General features: G+C 30.5%; 3 protein-coding genes across 3 annotated transcripts in view; 1 reads left to right on the forward strand and 2 right to left on the reverse strand.

Moving 5' to 3' along the window:
• Positions 1 to 219: 219 nt before the first annotated feature.
• LOC112684184 (disks large 1 tumor suppressor protein) lies at positions 220 to 5,145 on the reverse strand. The gene is made up of 5 exons (XM_025555551.1): positions 4,221 to 5,145; positions 3,824 to 4,095; positions 2,456 to 3,087; positions 1,856 to 2,372; positions 220 to 1,365 (listed from the first exon to the last, which is right to left on the reverse strand). The coding sequence occupies exons 1-5, from the start codon at positions 4,405 to 4,407 to the stop codon at positions 769 to 771; spliced, it is 2,205 nt and encodes a 734-aa protein (XP_025411336.1). The 5' UTR covers positions 4,408 to 5,145; the 3' UTR covers positions 220 to 768.
• Positions 5,146 to 8,674: 3,529 nt separating this feature from the next.
• LOC112684183 (probable 28S ribosomal protein S6, mitochondrial) lies at positions 8,675 to 12,824 on the forward strand. Its single transcript, XM_025555550.1, has 3 exons — positions 8,675 to 8,873; positions 12,305 to 12,609; positions 12,713 to 12,824. Exons 1-3 carry the CDS (start codon positions 8,829 to 8,831, stop codon positions 12,819 to 12,821), a joined length of 459 nt encoding a protein of 152 aa, XP_025411335.1. The 5' UTR covers positions 8,675 to 8,828; the 3' UTR covers positions 12,822 to 12,824.
• Positions 12,825 to 13,113: 289 nt separating this feature from the next.
• Positions 13,114 to 19,315, reverse strand: part of LOC112684186 (NACHT domain- and WD repeat-containing protein 1) — a 217,523-nt gene continuing 211,321 nt past the window's right edge. The window contains exons 24-25 of the mRNA XM_025555553.1: positions 17,446 to 17,515; positions 13,114 to 13,752 (exon numbers count right to left, since the gene is read on the reverse strand). Coding sequence (XP_025411338.1) covers positions 13,742 to 13,752; positions 17,446 to 17,515 — 81 coding nt within the window. The 3' untranslated portion in view covers positions 13,114 to 13,741. The remainder of the gene's footprint in view (positions 13,753 to 17,445; positions 17,516 to 19,315) is intronic.

The following is a 19,315-nucleotide window of genomic DNA, read 5'->3' on the forward strand; positions in this document are numbered from 1 at the left end:
AATAATAATAATAATAATAATAATAATAATAATAATAATAATAATAATACATAATCATATTTATCTCAACAAAATTCATGTTGAGGTGCATTGGTTATAAATAGCACATATACATATAGTTAACATACAATAAATTAATTTGTTAATAATTCATTAGTTAATATTAATAATTATTATATTCAAATAAATAACTAAAAGGCACTACATGTTAAACATGTGATTAATGTAACAACATTAGGTTTGAAAATAATACAATTGATAAGGGGAAAAATGTTAATACATGAAAAAATAAAAACTAAAAAATGTTTAAAATTAGAAAAGACGTATTGAGCAGAAATTTGATTTAGTTATAATTGCACAATATTTTTTTCTATAAATTTAAACTTAAATTTGATTAAAGGAACTTTGGCACGGTTTTAAATGTCAGTAATCTCAACAATAATTTTAAATTTGTAATTAGAAGTTGAAATGAGTATAGAATTAAGACTAGACTTCATTTAAATCATGTAATTAAAAAAATTGCCAAAATATTACAGACAAATTAAGCTATAGATATTTTTACACCCATCCACCATAATATTTATTTAGAATGCTTAAGTTGTTCTACACATTTTAATGCAGAGTTTAATAAAATTCATTAACATAATAGAAACATAACAATGATGAATAATAACTAATTAATGAAAGTGTGCGAAAACTGCATCACTCATAACAAGTAAATGTCAATTATTTCTTTTGTCTAAAAAATTTGTTACATTGTTTATTAATTTATAACTTTTCCTTTGAAGATACCCAAATATGTCTTCCAGAATTTCTTTCTATTACTGCTTTCACACTATCATACACTTCTTCATAAGTATCACCTTGAACTATGGCTGTGAATTGATCACCAAATTCTTGTTCTATTTTAGCTGCTCGTTCTACATGTTTTCTTGCTTCGGCTTCACTCATACGTTTACACATTTCCATTAATGCTTCTACACTCTTTGGCTTAAAGAATATTGCTATTGAATGTAATCCAGCAACTTGGAGACGCTTGATGGCATTGCCACTTACATCAAGTATACAGTGTTTACCAGATTCGGCTACATGACGAACAGATGAAACAGATGTTCCATAAAGGTTTCCATTGAATTGCCCAGCTTCAATGAACAAATGGTTTTGGATATCAAGATCCATTTGTTCGCGTGATTTTACAAAATGATAGTCTCGACCATCTACTTCATCGGGTCTAATTTCACGAGTAGTATGCGGAACACAAGAGCTAAAACGTTCAGGATATTCCGAAATAAGGTCATCATTGATTTTGTCTTTCAACGGACCAAGTATAATGACAGGTCGTGAATATGATATTTGAACTCGCACCTATAAAATATAAAACAAAATAAAATAAATAGAACTAAAAATTATAACAAATTAAAAAAATTAAATTATTATTTATTAACCTACACACCAAATATAAATCTTATACTTTAAAAAGTATATAGATAGGAGTAGTATAGAAATTATAAAAATATTATTTAAATATAATTATGATTGATGGGACATGATAGATGATCATTAACATTAGTATTAAACTTCTATATTTTTATCATTTATAATTATGTTTGAAAAATGGAACAATTTTATTAGGTCTAGATTACAATGTGTAACATTATAACTTCAATAAAGGCCACTATTATTAATGGCTGTTAAAATTGATAATATATTTTAATGTAATTAACAATTATCATCAATGAAATTATATATATGTAGATACAATTTAATTTCAACAATAAAACCATTTCTTGGCGATTATTATTTTTTTCATTAATAGAGTACACAATTAAAGTGATTAATTTTACTTAATACATACCACTGCTTCATAAGAAGGAGTTTCTTCAACTTTTTCACATATATTTTCTCTAGACTGCCTTTGTAATACCATATCATCTAATCCATTTTCATACTTGCCATCTTTGCCTCTTCGTACCCATGGAAACCTTCTACTAAAAGTCATTGATTTTTTCTTTCTTTCCAATGTTGATAACCTATCTAAACTTTTGCTTTCATTTCCACGAAATTTTACAGATCTATCACGAGCTTTTTGTTTACGCTCCCAGCGACGTTTTGATGGTATTATGCCAATGCCTTCTTCTCTACCAGTCGCCATTACTTTTCTTGCTTGCCACCATTCATCATCGCTAGCATTAGTTACATGAAGAATAGTACCATATTTGAATGCTAGTCCAACACTAGGGAGGCCATCATCACTTGAAGGGTCATAATCAAATAAGGCCCGAACATATAAAGTTTTTTTCTGAGTTGTACGAATTAATGTGCCAGTAGAAGCAGCAAGTTGGGATTTTAATTCATGAATTTTAGCTTCAAATCTAGAAAAATAAATACCAAGTTAAAAACGAATTTAAAATATATCTAAGGCTATCACAACATTTAATAAAACTCTAACTATTACCTATTATAATCTTTTGGTCGATGCTGAACTGTTAATAAAACTGTCTGTCCAGCGTTTTTAAGAGCATCAGCAGCATCTTCATGAGTGGCATTATCCAAACTAACATCATTTACTTTTAGTATAGTATCTCCTCTTTTTAATTGCCCAGTTTGATCAGCGGGACCACCAGCAAGAATAAAGGATATAAATATCCCTTCCCCATCTTCTCCACCAACAATGTTGAAACCCAGGCCTCCCGAACCTTTATTTAAAACTACAGTTCTTACACTGTGGTTTGATAAGCTTTCATAACTTTTAACAGTATTTAATGTATCTGTAGAATATGAATTTGGAATGGTATCGATAATTGGTTGTGGCGCAGAATCTGTGTATGTAATAGGTTCAGTTTTACCAATAACCAATAAAACTTTTTCACGGGTATTTTTTAAGGTCCGGACAGCTTCTTCATGAGTTACATTTTCTAAGTTACGATCACCAAGTAGAGTATTTTTTACTGCAATCAACTTGTCACCAACTAATATCCTACCATCTACTTGGGCAGCACCACCGTCCATTATTTTAGTAACGTAAATTCCGTTATCACCCGGTATATGTTGGTTGCCAATACCACCTGCAATACTGAATCCCAGTCCCTGTAAAAAAAATATAACTCATACTATTGCTAAAATATATCAATATTACTGTAAAATAATTTAATATTTTTTAACATTATAAGTAAAGGCATTAATTTTAATTTTAAAATAATACAATTTATTGTATACTAAATACTTTGAATTAAATTTTACAATTTACTATGTTTAAAAAATAAGTATATCCAACGCAGGTCAAATAGCAGATTAGTCAACATATATATATAAAAAAAATTAAGTAATTAACAGAATATAATGGAACTTAATTAATAGTAAATGATAAAGTGGTATAGAATAATTATTAATTTAAGTTTAGCAATTAGAAATACAAACAATGACATTTGTATAAAGATATTATATTTGATATTTGTTGAATGTCAACAATATAGTTGTTATGGTTACGAGAGTTGTTATTTTGGAAAATTAACTATAAACAATTGATAAATAATTAATTTAAAGAATTTTATTAATATTTTTATAGGTAAATGTCTAATGTAATAAGCCATTAAATTATGTAATTCGATAATTAATTTAATTTAGATAATACACATGTGCAAGTACATAGGGTGTGTTTGACAAAGTGTATAATATTAGGGACCTACCACTATCTATCAGAAATATAATTTACTTTAAACTATAGGTATTCAGATATCCTGATTAATATTAATATGGTTAAAATAATATAAATTTTATTTATTTATCCACTTTGAAGTTAGTAAAAAAAAAATTATAATATTACCTTGGTACCTTTACTGAGTTCTATTTCTAAAACATTTGGTCCTATAGGCAATAAGTTTTTCTTGCGTTTTACACATAGGGTAACTGTATGTCCTGCTCGTTTAAGTGCATCTACTGCTGTTGAATGAGGCACACCGACAACAGGTGTGTCATTAACTTTAGTGATTATATCATTAACACACAATCGACCATCTCGATAGGCAGTTCCACCAGGGATTATTTTTGTGATAAATATTGATGTATCATCATCAGTTTGTGGATTGTCAGTACCACCTGAATACATAAAAAAAAAAAAAAACAATAACTACTCGAGGATGTTATTTCTTTATTGCTACAGCAATGAACCCTTCATGTCTATTATCTATTTTATCTATACATTTAAAAGTGAAAATATATACCTGCTATGCTGAAACCCAGACCTGAGTCACCTCTCTCTAAGGTGATCTCGTCGGTAGTCCATTCAGGTTTGGCACTGCCGTTCATCTGGGCGTCTATACTGAACAGCGACGACACCTTTCTGATCATACCATTCGAAGTGTTGATTGGTTTCTTTTTGGTGGATGCCGATCGGTTTAGTTCTTTCATGTCGCCCGGCACTCGCACATTCGTCCGAGGTTGAACGGTAGTCGATCACTATCACTGTATCTGTCGCGACGCTGCAACCACCCAAGTGAAATAATTACCGTGTTCGACGGGGTCGCCGGGTTTGCTGATGAAGCGGACGACGACGTCCGACTATTTATAGTGAATAAGTTTTTTTTCTCGTATTTTTTTTTTTCTTTTTTTTTTCCGTTTCTATTTATTATATTTATATTTTTACGACGACGACGGACACCGCGCCGCAGACGGACACTAACACTCGAGCGCGCGCGCGCGCTCACACAACGCAGCCGTAACCGCCTACCTACCGTAGTTGTCCGTTATCGGACGGGACGCAAACACCGCGGAGAGATGCGTGCGCACGTCTGTCTGTTAACGCGGAGCGCCGACACTTTCTTCTAGGTCCGCCGTCCCTGCTCCGGCTGCTGTTGTCGGCGAAGGGCTTATAGTGTAACACGGGGCTCCTCCGAGTCGGCCGATCTCTTCTCCGTTGGGCGGTGGCGAACTGATGGCGAGAGAGTCACGAGAGACGTCCGAGCATGAAAATCAAATAGTTCGCCTTTTAATAATTGATAAATAATATTGGTCTCTTTCTTAATCGTTGTTTTTTTTTTTTTTTAATTTCCCGTTTCACTTTTCATCGAAATACAATATTCGCCTCCGGTGGAATGTTTTAATTATCGTTAGAAAATTGTTTTATTTACGTACACACTCTCACACACACGATACACACTGTATACAAAAACACACACGCACGTACATACGAATTCCACAACTGTATGAAAACAATCGGGTAGACCAGTGGTTACCAAAAAAAAACCGTTGACGTCCACACGCACAATTCGTGTGTAACACACGAGACACGACGTGCAATCACGAGTCACACGCGAAGAGCGCCCTCTGTCGATGACCGTTCTACGTGTACCAGTGGCCAGTGGTGTAGAGTCCATGGTAATATCATTTGCATAATGTTTATCAGCTATCCAGTGTGAAAAAAAAATGTTTAAGTTAATAACTAACTTGGAGGTGGTGGAAATTTCGACTCGATATAATGATTCAATTCACTTGGTTCAGTTCGTTCCAATGAAGTGAGTCAACTCAATAAGTTCTTATCAACTATACGTTTCGTTTCAGACTATAACGAATCATCGATTCAGTGAACGACATATTTAATCTGATTCACTCACAATTCTTGAGCTGACAAAATGAGAACATTAAGTCGGGTACTGATAAGAACTAGGAGGTAAAACCACAGATACATACAATAGTATGTACTGTATACTTATATTTGTGGGTAACACCGAGTTGTTGAGTCATTGAATTATGTGCACACTGAATCGACTCGTTCAGTTCACCAAAAAGAGTCAACTCTATGAATCAAATCACTCACTCACTACTCATCTCTAATAATTATATATATTCAGTTCGTGGTTAGTATAGATCTCGAGTCTAAGATCTAAGACCGTGGTAGTCAGAATAGATAACAGTAAAAATATTTTTTCTAACTGGAACTGCGAACAATTGTGCGACCTGTCAACGTAGATACCGCCACAACATTCCGAGTACAGATATGTACAATATGTATATTTTACTTACTATTTATTAAATGTTTCAAATTTTTATTAATGTTGATGATGAACTTTTTTCTAAAGTTATGTGAAAAAGTGTGAAAAAAACATATATGTCAGTATAGTATTAATTATGTTCGTCATAAAAAAAGACCAGTATTTTATCTTGTTTCCTTAAAGCATATACTACAAGTGATCACTCAACGCTTGGAAACTTAAAGATGCCTCATAATGATTTCTATAATTCTATTATGAATTTATTAGTTACAGTATATATTTAATTATAATATAAAATTAATATTTTTTACTAACAACGTAACTAGATATTTTAAAAGGGGGAGTTATTTAAAATTAATTGAAAAAATTATCTACAACAAAATAATAACTTTACGTATACTTTATCGAACAAGCATGTAAATATTATAATAGTATATTGTACATGAATATCTGTTCATGTTTATTATATTAATGTATGAGAAAGTGTTTAAGTATTTTATTAGAATTTCAAATGAACAGATTGTTTCTTATATATATTTTAAATCGTGTATGAAACGGTACAAAATCTCGGCATTAGTTTATTAAATAAAACAGTGGATTGAGAAGCCGAGTTCCGGCATTACATTACTGTTATCGTAATATATATATATATTTAATTTTGATAAATATGTGTTCATCACGGTTCATGATAGATTTTTTACCTTTATAAGACTTAAGTATACCATAGTCAAGGGGGAGGGGTGTTACTACACCTGTAACACTCCCCCTGGCTACACGCCTAGCCTGTGTTATTCACATAGGGTATACTGCATGTACGCCGTATACCCTCAACATAATTTTGAATATTGAGGGGTGTACTACGTATACTCTTAGTCTCAAGTACTTCGTGGAGTACAGATTTTACTTTTGGAATTATTTTGTAATGGACATTCAGTTTTCCCTCAGACGATTAGTATATTAATATGAAGTAATCATTGACCTTTACGATTGTATCGATTTATTTAATGAATTTTAATTTATATTTCTGTAAGCAATAAAAATGTATGCAGTTAATATTTACAACCCTTTCCCCCATCACCTCCGTCTGGATCGTAAAAAAATTTCATGTTCAAATATTCGTCGGTGTAGTACCTATATTCTCAACAAAATCATTGGGAACATCACTGGGTGTAACCATGACAAAATAGATGGATAATGTTAGCAACTTAATGATACGGATATTTCCGTAAATTACCTTGTCCTTTTACGTGTAATGAGTTTTCCGCCTCTCATTAGTCTAATTTATCATAGCAATGATAACCAGATAACTAATTATTATTTTTTTTAATTTACTTGCTAGGCGGTAAGCATTAGCTGCTAGTTGTAAGTTACAACTGTAACACGTTTTATTTATCCATTATTATTATAATGAATATTTATTATATAAATAAAAATATGATATATTAATTTCAATGGATTAACAAATAATAATTTTTTTATTAAAAATATAAAACATCCTGTAATAATGCATTCTACTTAGTAAATTTCCACTTTTTATTTTTGTCAAATTTTTTAAGTTGTTTATTTAAAATATCTTTATGAAAGTTTTTTTACCTTATGTATATCGTCATTCTTACAATACATTGTATAACTTCTTTCGGTAATTTATATTCTTGAATTTTTGATGATAATTTTGTTTGATAAGGTTTTTAAAATGTTTAGTTTTTTTAACAGGCTGTTTCCATGAAGTTCAATTAAATTTATTTTGAGTTGCTCAATTATTCTTTTAAATGTGTATGATGGCATTTTAAGGTCAACTGTTTGAATATTAGTCAACAATATTGCTTATTAACTGGGGATATTTTTTTGAAAAACAATTTGTTGGGTACCAGATATGTATTGTCATTTTTTTGCCCAAATCATTTACAATAGTTTCTGCTGTTCCATTTTCGATTTTAACTATTAGTTCAAAAAATTACATCCATCTGCTAAAATACAATTTTTTTTTTGTTTTTAAACGTTTTCTGAACTTAATTTCTCAACATTTCACCCATATATAGTAGTAATTAACAGGCTGTTTTTACTGCTATAATTTGATCTATCAATTATATATACACATAAATTATATGTCTCAGGTTACATCGTGCGTGTAGTACATTATATAGTACCTATTGGTTCGTTTCACCGAAGCATTTCTGTGTACGACTCATGTTCCTCGGTTATTATTCGGTTCAAGGAATATTATTAGCGACGTGCGTTGTCGTACGAAAATAATTGCCAAATCTAAGCCACTCGAATGCGGAAAAATACACAAACGTTATTGTTATTATTGACCATTGTTGAACTCCTCGAAAGCAAAATATTACTATTATATAGTTCTGCGCACACAAGACACGTGAGCAAATCCCTTTAGTATATATAATGTATATATAATACTCGTATAATACATAATGCTTGCCATGTATGCTTGGGAACAAAGAAAATATTATAATAACGTAGACGTTATTACATAGTATATTGTTGTCATTAATTATTCGTACATCTCACTTACATTTTCTCCGTCGTTTTTCCGTGAGCGGGCAGTTGATAAATTTCAAAAGTTTTCCGTTTTTTTTTCTTCTAATTTTTATCGTGCCAAATTCCGTTTCTAAAGTTCACAACCCTTTAGAAGTCAGCTCCGTTTTATTCTTTATCAACATGCTATCGGCTTGTTATCAGCAGTGTGATAAACTGGCTAGGTTTTTTTTCACCGGATAATGTGTTCCGATCACATTCTTTATTAATGGTTCCTATTTCCTCGTTTAACGTTTAATACACTATTGCTTTGTCGCATATTGCTGCCGAAGATTGGTTATCGTCAAAATGCCCAGCTACGAGTTATGCTTGCTGTTCAAAGTGCTGCCAAGGGTAACATATTTCAGACATATTTTTGTGTTTTATTTTGTTCATCATTCAGTAGCATTGACAAGTCTGTGAAAAATACTACGAAAAATTAGTGCCTTGTGATTTATGTCTAACGAAAATGTAATGCTGTATTATAAAAATCAATCTTTCAATATAAAATACTTCCATAAATACTTGATGTAACTTACATTTGTAGGGTTATTCAGCAGACTGAAACTGTATTTGTATATTGTCACATAATACATTTATCATATCATTATAAGTGAACATTATTTTCAAAAATTCTAAATATCATTAAAATTGTATGTAAATGTTTTTCTTTGTTTGATTTGTTATTTGTAACTTGTATGTAAGGATAATTGGTTTATGCTGGTTTAATTTAAGTATTTATTTAGCTTCACTGTCTTGTAGAGAAGTAGTTGCCAACCTTATGGACCTCACGGATCACTAAATACATACTCTAAATTCTACGGACCACGTTTAGTTTAAAATAGCTTTACATAAATACAGTTAAATAAATCGACGGGTTATTTTTTTACGGCCATATTTAGCTTATTATTTTCATTGTTTTCTGCAATTGATCTATTATCCACATAATATCATATCTAGGGTTTTATTTTTTTGGGAAATAACGACAAAAAGATTTTGTAAGTACCTAACATTCAAATTTTTCTGCAGACCACTTAAATTTTCTCGCGGACCACTGGTTGGTGACCGCTGATGTAGAGAATAGTTTAAATAAAAAAAAACCTATTTTATAGTCTGTACTTGTGTTGAAGAACATGTTGATTAAACCATAATGTAGATTATAATAACATTATGTTGTAGTACGAATCTTGAATTTAATGCATTTTATTCGGATTTATTGATTGACTCCATTTATCCAAAATTGAGATTCAATCAAATTATCAGTACAAATTTTGCATCAAATTCTTCAATTTGCTTTTAAGAAGTAGCAATTAATCAAACATGTAAAGCATTTGAGTATAAGTATTAAAATATTTATTTTTGTTAAATTACTTATTTATTATTTAATACTTTTAATGACATGTATTTTTGATATAAAGTTATAATAAAAAAATTATTAATATGATAGATGAAGTATGTTTCACACTAGTCATCTACCAACAGATATGGTTCTGATACAGACATGGTTAATTTATACTATTTGGATATGTACTGAAAGAAACAGTACCTTTCCGATACAAACAACATTGTAAATGATGGCAGAGAGATATATGTTTGTTGTTCATTTATACTTATCTATAGACCTAATCAGATTGAATCAGATAGAGCCATTCCAATAACATATTATTGGACGGACTATTGGTTAACTATGTGTTTGAACGGAATAGAAACGTTAAAATGTGAATTATTATATCTAAGCACGTATATAAATATTTTAAGGAATATAGTTATGTGTCTAATTAGTATGAATCATACTTAAGCATTTAAAAAATATTATATTCTAAAAATAATAAAATGTAATGTATAATTGTTTAATAATTATATTTATCTTGATTTATTATTTGCTCATTTATCTCATACACTTATTTTACAGTGATTGTAATCTTATAATAAATGAGTTTTTGAATCAATTTCATAATGTTATTATTTTTGTTATATTATATGTATTGTTTTATTGATTTTAAGTATTTGAGAAATTTTATATACTTTTGAGAAAAATATAAAAAAATATTTGAGTATTTATTTAAATAATTTTCAAAAGTATTTTTTACAATAATATAACTTAACGATGGCTGTTTAAAATATATAACTAAAGAATTGTTCGAAACAGATGAATAAACATGTACTTAATAAATGTATTATATCAAACTTTACATATTTAAATGGTGAAAAATATAATTTATTTTTTTTAAAAAATAATATCAGTTATTTTTAATTTTCACTCTATTTTTAAAGATAAACGTAAATTAGAAAGTAACAAATATATTATTTAATCTGTTTATGAATTAATCATAGGAAATAATTCTTAAGTATTATAAATATCTATTAATTAAAAAAAAAAAGAGAATTCTTCAATTAATTATTTGGCTATTATTTATTACTTATTGTTTTTATTGAGATTCTTAATTACAACTGAATAATAAAAATCTATTATACTAATTAAATCATAAAAATTATTTCACTCTTTTGTTCTTGTTGAAACACGTTTTTCTTGCTATTTAATATTGATGTAAAGTTACGTTTATGCATTTAAAGATTAATTTATGTAAAATATTAATGTATTATATTTAAAAAATTTTATTCATGTTGTGGTTTATTTCACAAAATTGTATACTTCAAATTTGATATCTTGTAATTTTATTACTTTAAGATTAAAACTCAAATAGGTTTAAATTTGTATTGAATTCAGGCCATACTTAATATACTGACTAAGTATTACTGTTTCTAAATTATTTGCCAGAATATTTCTCATTTGGAATAATTTTCTATTTCACTTTTCCTATAGAAAATTACTACCTTTTGTGTTTTTCATGTAATTTTCACCTTTGTTCTGTCAACAATTATTATAACTAATTATTTGTAATACAAATTTTGTATTATCATATGACTTATTTCTATCAGAAACCTACATACATATATACATAGGTAAACTTACAATACAATAACATTTATCTAACAAAAAAAAAAATTATGAATAAAAAGTTACTTAGTAATCAGTAAAGTTGTGTTTAAAAATTAACTAAATCCTAAATATTACATTTTTGTTTTATTCTGCATTTCGTGTTAACATATAAATAAATACATATAACATAAATAGATGAATTATATAAGAGACATTTTAAATATTATAACTGAAAGTAAAAGCTATAGTTGTACTTAGTTTAATTTGATCCTAATATTAACTAATTTAAATTTTTGCATTAAATTTGATATGATGAAAGTATGGTGTTGATAAATATCATAAAAAAGAAAATGTTTAAAGGATAATGATTGTTCAACTTACTTATTTTTTAATATTTATGTTTATTAAGTGAAGTATTTGAAATTTTTTTTTGTTTTTATTTTTAAAACAATGCATCTTGTAACGACTGATAGACACATTTTATTCATAAAATATTAGATACTTCTGCTAAGTTATTTTTATTTACTCAGATAATATGATATTTATTTTGTGGTATTTTAATTATTATACATGCATTTAGAAGTTTACTCTGAACAAATATCTAACAAAATATTGTTAACTTTTTCAAATAAAAGTATTGAAATTATTTTCATAGTATTGTTTGTTATTTTAGGTCTTAAATCAGTTTTAAAATTAAAATAATACTATATATCTAAAAACATTGTGGAATTAAAAATACTTAATATAAGTTAAAAAAAATAAATTAAAATATGTTGGAGAAGTTTTGAATTAAGTCAATTTTGTATTTAAGTGTACTAAAACAAAAAAAATTTCTTTGTTTCAGCCTGAAATTGCACAATGTTTAAAACGAACGGCTAGTAAGATTTTTGAAGCTGGTGGTTTTATAAGGCGCATTGATAACTTAGGATCAGCAGATACTCCTTGGAAAATAAGTTCACATGACTCAATACATAAAGAGGCTAGTTATTTTATTGTCGAGTTTGATGTACCTAGTTCAGCATTGGATTCATTTAATAATTATTTATCGAGGGATATTGATGTAATCAAGCGTACAATATTTCGAGTACCTGAAAATAAAACTCAACCAGCTTGTACGCTCCATGAAGAACTTAAACCACCTGCATATAGGTTAGTTAGATATATATATATATATATATATATATATATACATTTTATTTATATACCATTCTTTCATTATCGTATTGAATATATTTGTGGTTTTTTTTTTTAGGTCTGAAGTCAAAGAGATGATAGCTATTGGCAAGAAAAAACGTGAACTAGAAGCAAAGAAAAAAGTACAATTCAACACTGGCTTGGATTTTATGCCATTCCAAAGATAGAAGAATGATGTTAAATGTTAATTAAATATTGTAAATAATATGTTTAGAGGTGTTTTAATAGTTATATTATTAATATAGAGTAATACAATTTGTGTACATTTGAAGTTTATTATTTTATAATAGCTTACAATTCAAAACAATATATAGATTAAACTACTTTATAATACATAACATAAAACAATGAAAACAGAGGTTTAAAAGTTTTAACACCAAAATAAATAATAGCGGTTGTAAAAATATAATTAAAACTAAAATATTGGTAAAAGATAAGTTATGTGTTAAATTAAATTATCTGTAATGATTATTTTGAAATTTCTTTGTAATGCAAGTAATTAACCCCAAATATCCAAGAACTAATTTAGATTGACATTATTCAATATTTAGTCATCATAAAAAACAAATAAAGAATTATCTTTTCTTATTAATTAATGATTACTTGTTTGACTAGTAATGTTTTACCTATTATTAATTGGTTAAAATATAATCTTACAATTTCTATATGACGATGACATCATGACTTCTATATTTATGTTGTATATTCATTAAATTAATTTTTTGTTATTGAGTTGGAATGTCTAGGAAAATTCTTCATTGTCAAAGAGTTGAAATAAAATCAGCAATTCTTCTCGTGCTCATAATATTTTACTTAATCTAATGGTCTTATACTACACTACAATCTTGTAATGACTAGGAAAAAATGGTCAACAGTAGCTATACCATGTTATTTACTTAATATTATAATAATGTACCATAAAAGGTATTTATTGCAAAGACTTAAAATTATGTTTCTGTAATGTTAAACATTAATTACTAAAAAGAAGAATGATTGAATGTTTGATCACAATTAGGTTGCAATAATGGTGAATGAAGTAAGATTTGTCTAGGGCGTGATCAGCGAATGTGTGATAGACGTTATTTCATCATATATAATCTGAAACAATTCAATTATCTCTAATTAGTAGTTGATTAAAGTAAAAGGTTTTGTTAAGAGTTAAAGGAAGTTTTTCATCGATATGTGAATTAAGTCTTTTAATTATACTTAATAAAGATGCCATTGCAAATAGAAGTTCTCCATATGATATGACAACCTTAAAACAGTTAATTGGTTAATTTTAGTTTTCAACTCAATCTGTAAACAATGATTATGTTTTCAACCTTAATTTTGTTATACGATGTTATGACAAATCAAATACATCTAACAATATATATATATATGTAAAGGTAGGTGTATTTTTATTTTTTTTGATTTCTTCCGATAAAATAAAATGTAATCTAAAATATTTGAATAGTATCCTTAGGTATTCTTGAGTTAGTTTTTAGGGAGGAGTAGGTAAAAAAATAGTTCCTAACATTTTTTTAAAAATTGTATCTATGTCAATATGATAATTATTATGTATTTTTATTCTTATTTCTTATACTTAGATTAATAACAGTATTTATTAAATTAAAAATTCATATTATTTTTCCAAGTGCCCTGTTTTGATTCCTCCCCTGATATTGGGAGCTCTGTTATGTCAGTTGTTTCCAATTGGTGTGAATCCTCAGACCCCTACTAGCCTAAATCGGACTCTTTCTTTGTACATGCTTATGAGTCTTCTACTCTTTCGCTTTTCTCTCAATTATTCGGGGTTGGTCAAATACATGCTCATAAATAAAAAATAATTATTTTAATGATTTATTTTGGTTTTACACACATTTTTTTTGCAATAATATTTTCTCAAAAAATACTAATATTAAGGTATTTGTTTAAATGAATTATTTAAATAACTTCTTTTTACGTATAACGCTATAACAATTTAATTGCTAGTTACTTAAAATAAGTTATTGAATTGATTTTCGAACTTTATGAAGTAAGGGAAATTGTTTGTCCATAATCACGTCCGAGTAAAGCTCGATCACTTTAAACACAACTGCGGACCCTCGAGAGTCATAGAACCACTTGCTGGGAATCACTGGTCTACGTAGAAATGGGATTATTTAAAAATATCGTATGACGTTTGAAGTATAATTCACGCGGACGGAAGACATGGATCATGCAAGCATTTACAATCGGTTTCCGGTGTTAACTCATTGCCGTGTAAGTCACGCCAAGTCCGCGCGGAGCAGATTAAATTTATACAAGTGGAGCACGTCGTGCTGAGGACCATCGAGCGATATCAATTACTTGTCGGCGCGTCGCGCGTTAGAGGAAGGCTGAGAACGATAACCGCGAGAATTACGGAAAACTGGTATTTTAATCACGTGTTTTCGATCGGATATCGCTGTTCCTTGGTCCGTAAACCCCGTCGGAACGAAACCGTAAAACTTCCGAGACGTGCGTGCGAAACAAGCGTGTGTACACCGTAACGGCGGTTCGCAGATTAGGGATTAATATTTAATAATCCCAGTACAGGGCGCCCCGTCGGAAAACAATTTGCGCTTACGTCCAGAGTCCAAAAATCGCCGGTCAGCAACTTACGATTCCTAATTTTTTTTTTTAACGAAACACCGTTAGCATAGCGTCCACAGATTTTCCCAGTCCAAGATATCACAGGACATTTCCTTCTCCGTACTCTCCCTCCTCCCCCCTCATTTTGTATAGCGGTAGCGTATACGACTCGTATTCAAAATGTAGGAAAACGGGATTTTTGTTGTTTTTTTTTTTTTTTTTTTTTTTTTTTTCAAATCAAACAATGAACGGAATAAATGTTTCAATATTTTCTCACGTATTACATTGCGGAACGTTTAGCGGACCAGCGGAACACATTTTGGGAACCGCCGTGTTACGAAACGTACCGCGTTTCGAGCGGTTTCGACGAACGCGCGCGAGAATTTTAAACGCGAGGGGAAAACACCGGCGGCAAACGTTACACTTCAGGTTCGTCGAGTCCGGGGCACTGACCGGAAACGTGCGCGTCATACGCACGTGGACAGCGGTCGTCGTAGAGGAACTCGACCGTCGTATTAAAACGCGTCACGCGCGTCCGGTCGCTCATCGTAGTGTTTACCATTTTCACTTTACATTTCTATGGAAACGCGTGGTGCGCAGGTACGTTCGCCTTAGGTGCACATCCAACGAGCACCGTACGCCCGCACGTGTAAATTCGGAACACTGTCGAAACGTGGTATTACGGAAGCGGTTTTACATATTTCCGCCTCACCACCACCCGAGTTACGCGGTCCGTACGTACGAGACGAAAATATTTAGTGTTCAGACGAACGCGATCAAGACCGACAACGAAATACGGTCGGTTAAACGATGCAGGATGTACGAGTTACGCTATTTTACAGGGAGCTCGAGGACGCGGCGAGTGACAGGGAAAAATGGAGAAGACATTTGTTGTGAAAAGAAAATTCGTTAAAAACCAATATCCGGATCGAGAAGAAGAAAAAAGATGAACACGACGTATACTATGCGTACGACAGTTTCACCGTCACCGTCGAATTGTATTAGTCCATCAATCACCAACGCTATATTCCATTCGATCTCAAACCTAACTCCGCGATTACTGTGCCGTTATCGACTCATCGTGTTCGATATGATATGCAACGGAATTGCGTCCGGTTACACGGATGAGCGGTGTCTGGCATAGTGACTTGGACTAGGATGAAATTCCGGGGTAGTATTTTTTCTTTTTTTACCGTTATGTTCAAATATATAGCCGCAGACCGTAGAGCATAAGAAAACAATATCCTTGTAGCACAAGGCTTTTACCGTCTACTGGGCTGTCTGTTAGAATTATATTTATGTAATTAATATTCATATGAATACATTATTGACTAACGACTGTACTGTTTGTCACGTAAACTATGCGTCACATTGCACCTGAATTATTATTATACAGATGTATAATGTATCACAGAATTCAATATTTTAAATCAATTCAAAATTTGATTCTTCTCTCGCTCTGATAACTTTATTGTCACACTTATGACAGTGGTGGCAGGACAATACATTTACCACTCTTTATAATCCGCCGAGGAGCCGTTTTTGGGATCCTAGAGCCTGGGAATGGATGCACCAATTTCGTTTGAATACATCACCACGGGGTCCTGAAAGCTGTAGTAGATTCCAATGAGGTTGTAATCCAACAGCCCGCGCTATTCCTGCGCTCGGGACCTTCACTTTTCCCGTAGTCGTTCATCGTTTCCGTTTCGCCTCGGATTTGCAAGAGAGGTATATATGCTTCGTATAATAACTTTTACTTTACATTTGGACGCGACAACAATACTTTGTTTTCGAAAAAACGTCTAACGTGGAAAGTGGTTGAGATTCGATTGAAAATATATGGTGTACATGTACAATACATTGTTTATGATATATTTGTTTATGATATATTTGTTTGTGATTTCTTCGGATGAGAAATACTCGGGAAATGAACTTTTTTGTTGAGCTTTTTTTTTACCGGCTGTGGGAACGAGCAGTCAACCGAATAGAGAATAAAATATAAAGCTCATATGGGTGTAAACCAATTGCTCCACTAGGATTCTTTGTAAAGTCTAAAAACATCGGCCGTTTCACCGAAACGGAAAGTTACTGCACCTTAAACACTCCCTCGCGAATACGCCCTCGGGTGTTTACTGCACTTTGTATAAACTTGTATATATTATTTATATATACATATACACCATTAACTCTACTGACCGTCGCTGCCGTGGCTTTCTTCGTCGGCTGAATGCTGTCTGCTCGATCTCGAGTTCTGCTTCGACAAAAACTGAAAAAAATACAATTCGACTTAAAATCAAGAAGAACATTGTAGAAATTATTTCGGTTATGCGCTTTTATGTTTAACTTTTTGTCGGCGGAGAACAATCGGTTATTGCCAGTGCTCGAAGTGGGGGGAAACAGAGGGATAGCATCCCTCTACTTTTTGTATTTACAGTTTTCATCCCTTTACTTGTTTTGTCTAGAATAACACATCCTCCTAAGACTTGTATTTTAAAATTATATACTTATTATCATTTTTATATTTATATATAAGACATTTTTTTTTCGATGAAAATAATTGTTTTTAACATTCAGGCCCGAGCGCCCGGCTTATCGTGTTGTTTAGTATAAGCCGTTTCGCAACCCGTATTACACCCGTATTTAGAGCCACGGACTAAGATAATATACCTTAAATGAACTATAAAAAATAAAAATAAAAATATTATAGGTACACAAGGTGTGAAGAATGTTATGATGATACATGGAAATTTGAGTTGTAAGGCATCCCTCCACTTATCATGAGCCATTTCGACCACTAATTATTGCTAATTATTATAAATATTTTCACATCTCAATATTTTACAACTTATCTAAGCCTGATATTTTATCCTCGCTATTAGTTTTCATTGCATGTATAAGAATCTATTAAAAAAAGAAAAATAATTTACTTAGCTATTGTTGTTTATTTCATTTATGAGTTTTTTGATTGGTTCTGAAATAATTCTTATACATTTTTAATGAAAACGTATTTAATAAGATAAATTACTTATTTTGTTGTGCTTGGAATCCGGCATTATAGAAATAAAACAATAAAGACTGTTGCATTGAAATATACTTAGTGTACATTTCATTGTAGTTTTAATTTAATTTTACTCGTATATTACTTATTTTAATTCATTTTTTTTAAATACAAACCATTTTCAGCGTATCTTTTTATTTATTTAAAATTTCAACCTATGTTTTCATCGGGTTTTTAAAATTCATTAAAATTCGGATTATAGATTGCACAGACCAATATGTTATAATATTATCTGCTCTTGTGTTTTACTCGGCCTTATAATGATAACTACGAACAGAATAAATGCTGTGAATAAAAATGAAAACGAAACAGACGCGTGAAAATTATTGATACATTAATAATATTATATTCTAACCAAAATATTTACTAAATAAAAACGCGTGTTACTGATCGCATGAAATTAAGAAGGTAAATTAATACTCGACAATATACTCGTGTATATAGTCTTTATAGAGTGTAATGCTCTGAACGAGCTTCCCGAATACCGTGATGTTTACGCGTTCGGTTCGAATGGCTAATAAAACTTAATGTTGACATTAACTAGGTTTATTTAATAAACATTAGTCATGTAACAATACGTGTATTCGACTACATCTGTGCGTTAGTCTATTACGTTAGGTAAACAAAATTAAAAGGCCAAAAGGTTTCACATACATGTTTACACTAATAATTTAGTCTTAACCCCTTACGGACTTAAAACTTATGTCGGGCAAATGCGGAATTACGTAGGTATTATTCGGGGCCGTGTAGACAGTAGCGCGTACCGTTATAGGGTGCATGGGTTGTATTGTATACGAGGGTTTAACCTTGTCAACAAACGTGCAATTTCAGATAAGGCTTGTTAGTTTTAATATCGTCTGCTAAGGATGAAATTTAAACGATTATAATATTTTGGTCGTATTGGTCATAAGTCCAGTAGATTATTTCGTGTCTTACGTTTTTCTCATTTAAACGTGTGGATAAAAATTAAAAAAAAAAAAAAAATCAGCAAGTTTGGTTCTAGCTGTA

The sequence above is a fragment of the Sipha flava genome, unplaced genomic scaffold, assembly GCF_003268045.1.
Source record: "Sipha flava isolate LNK unplaced genomic scaffold, YSA_version1 244_pilon_pilon, whole genome shotgun sequence".
In the NCBI taxonomy this organism is placed as follows: Eukaryota; Metazoa; Arthropoda; class Insecta; order Hemiptera; family Aphididae; genus Sipha; species Sipha flava.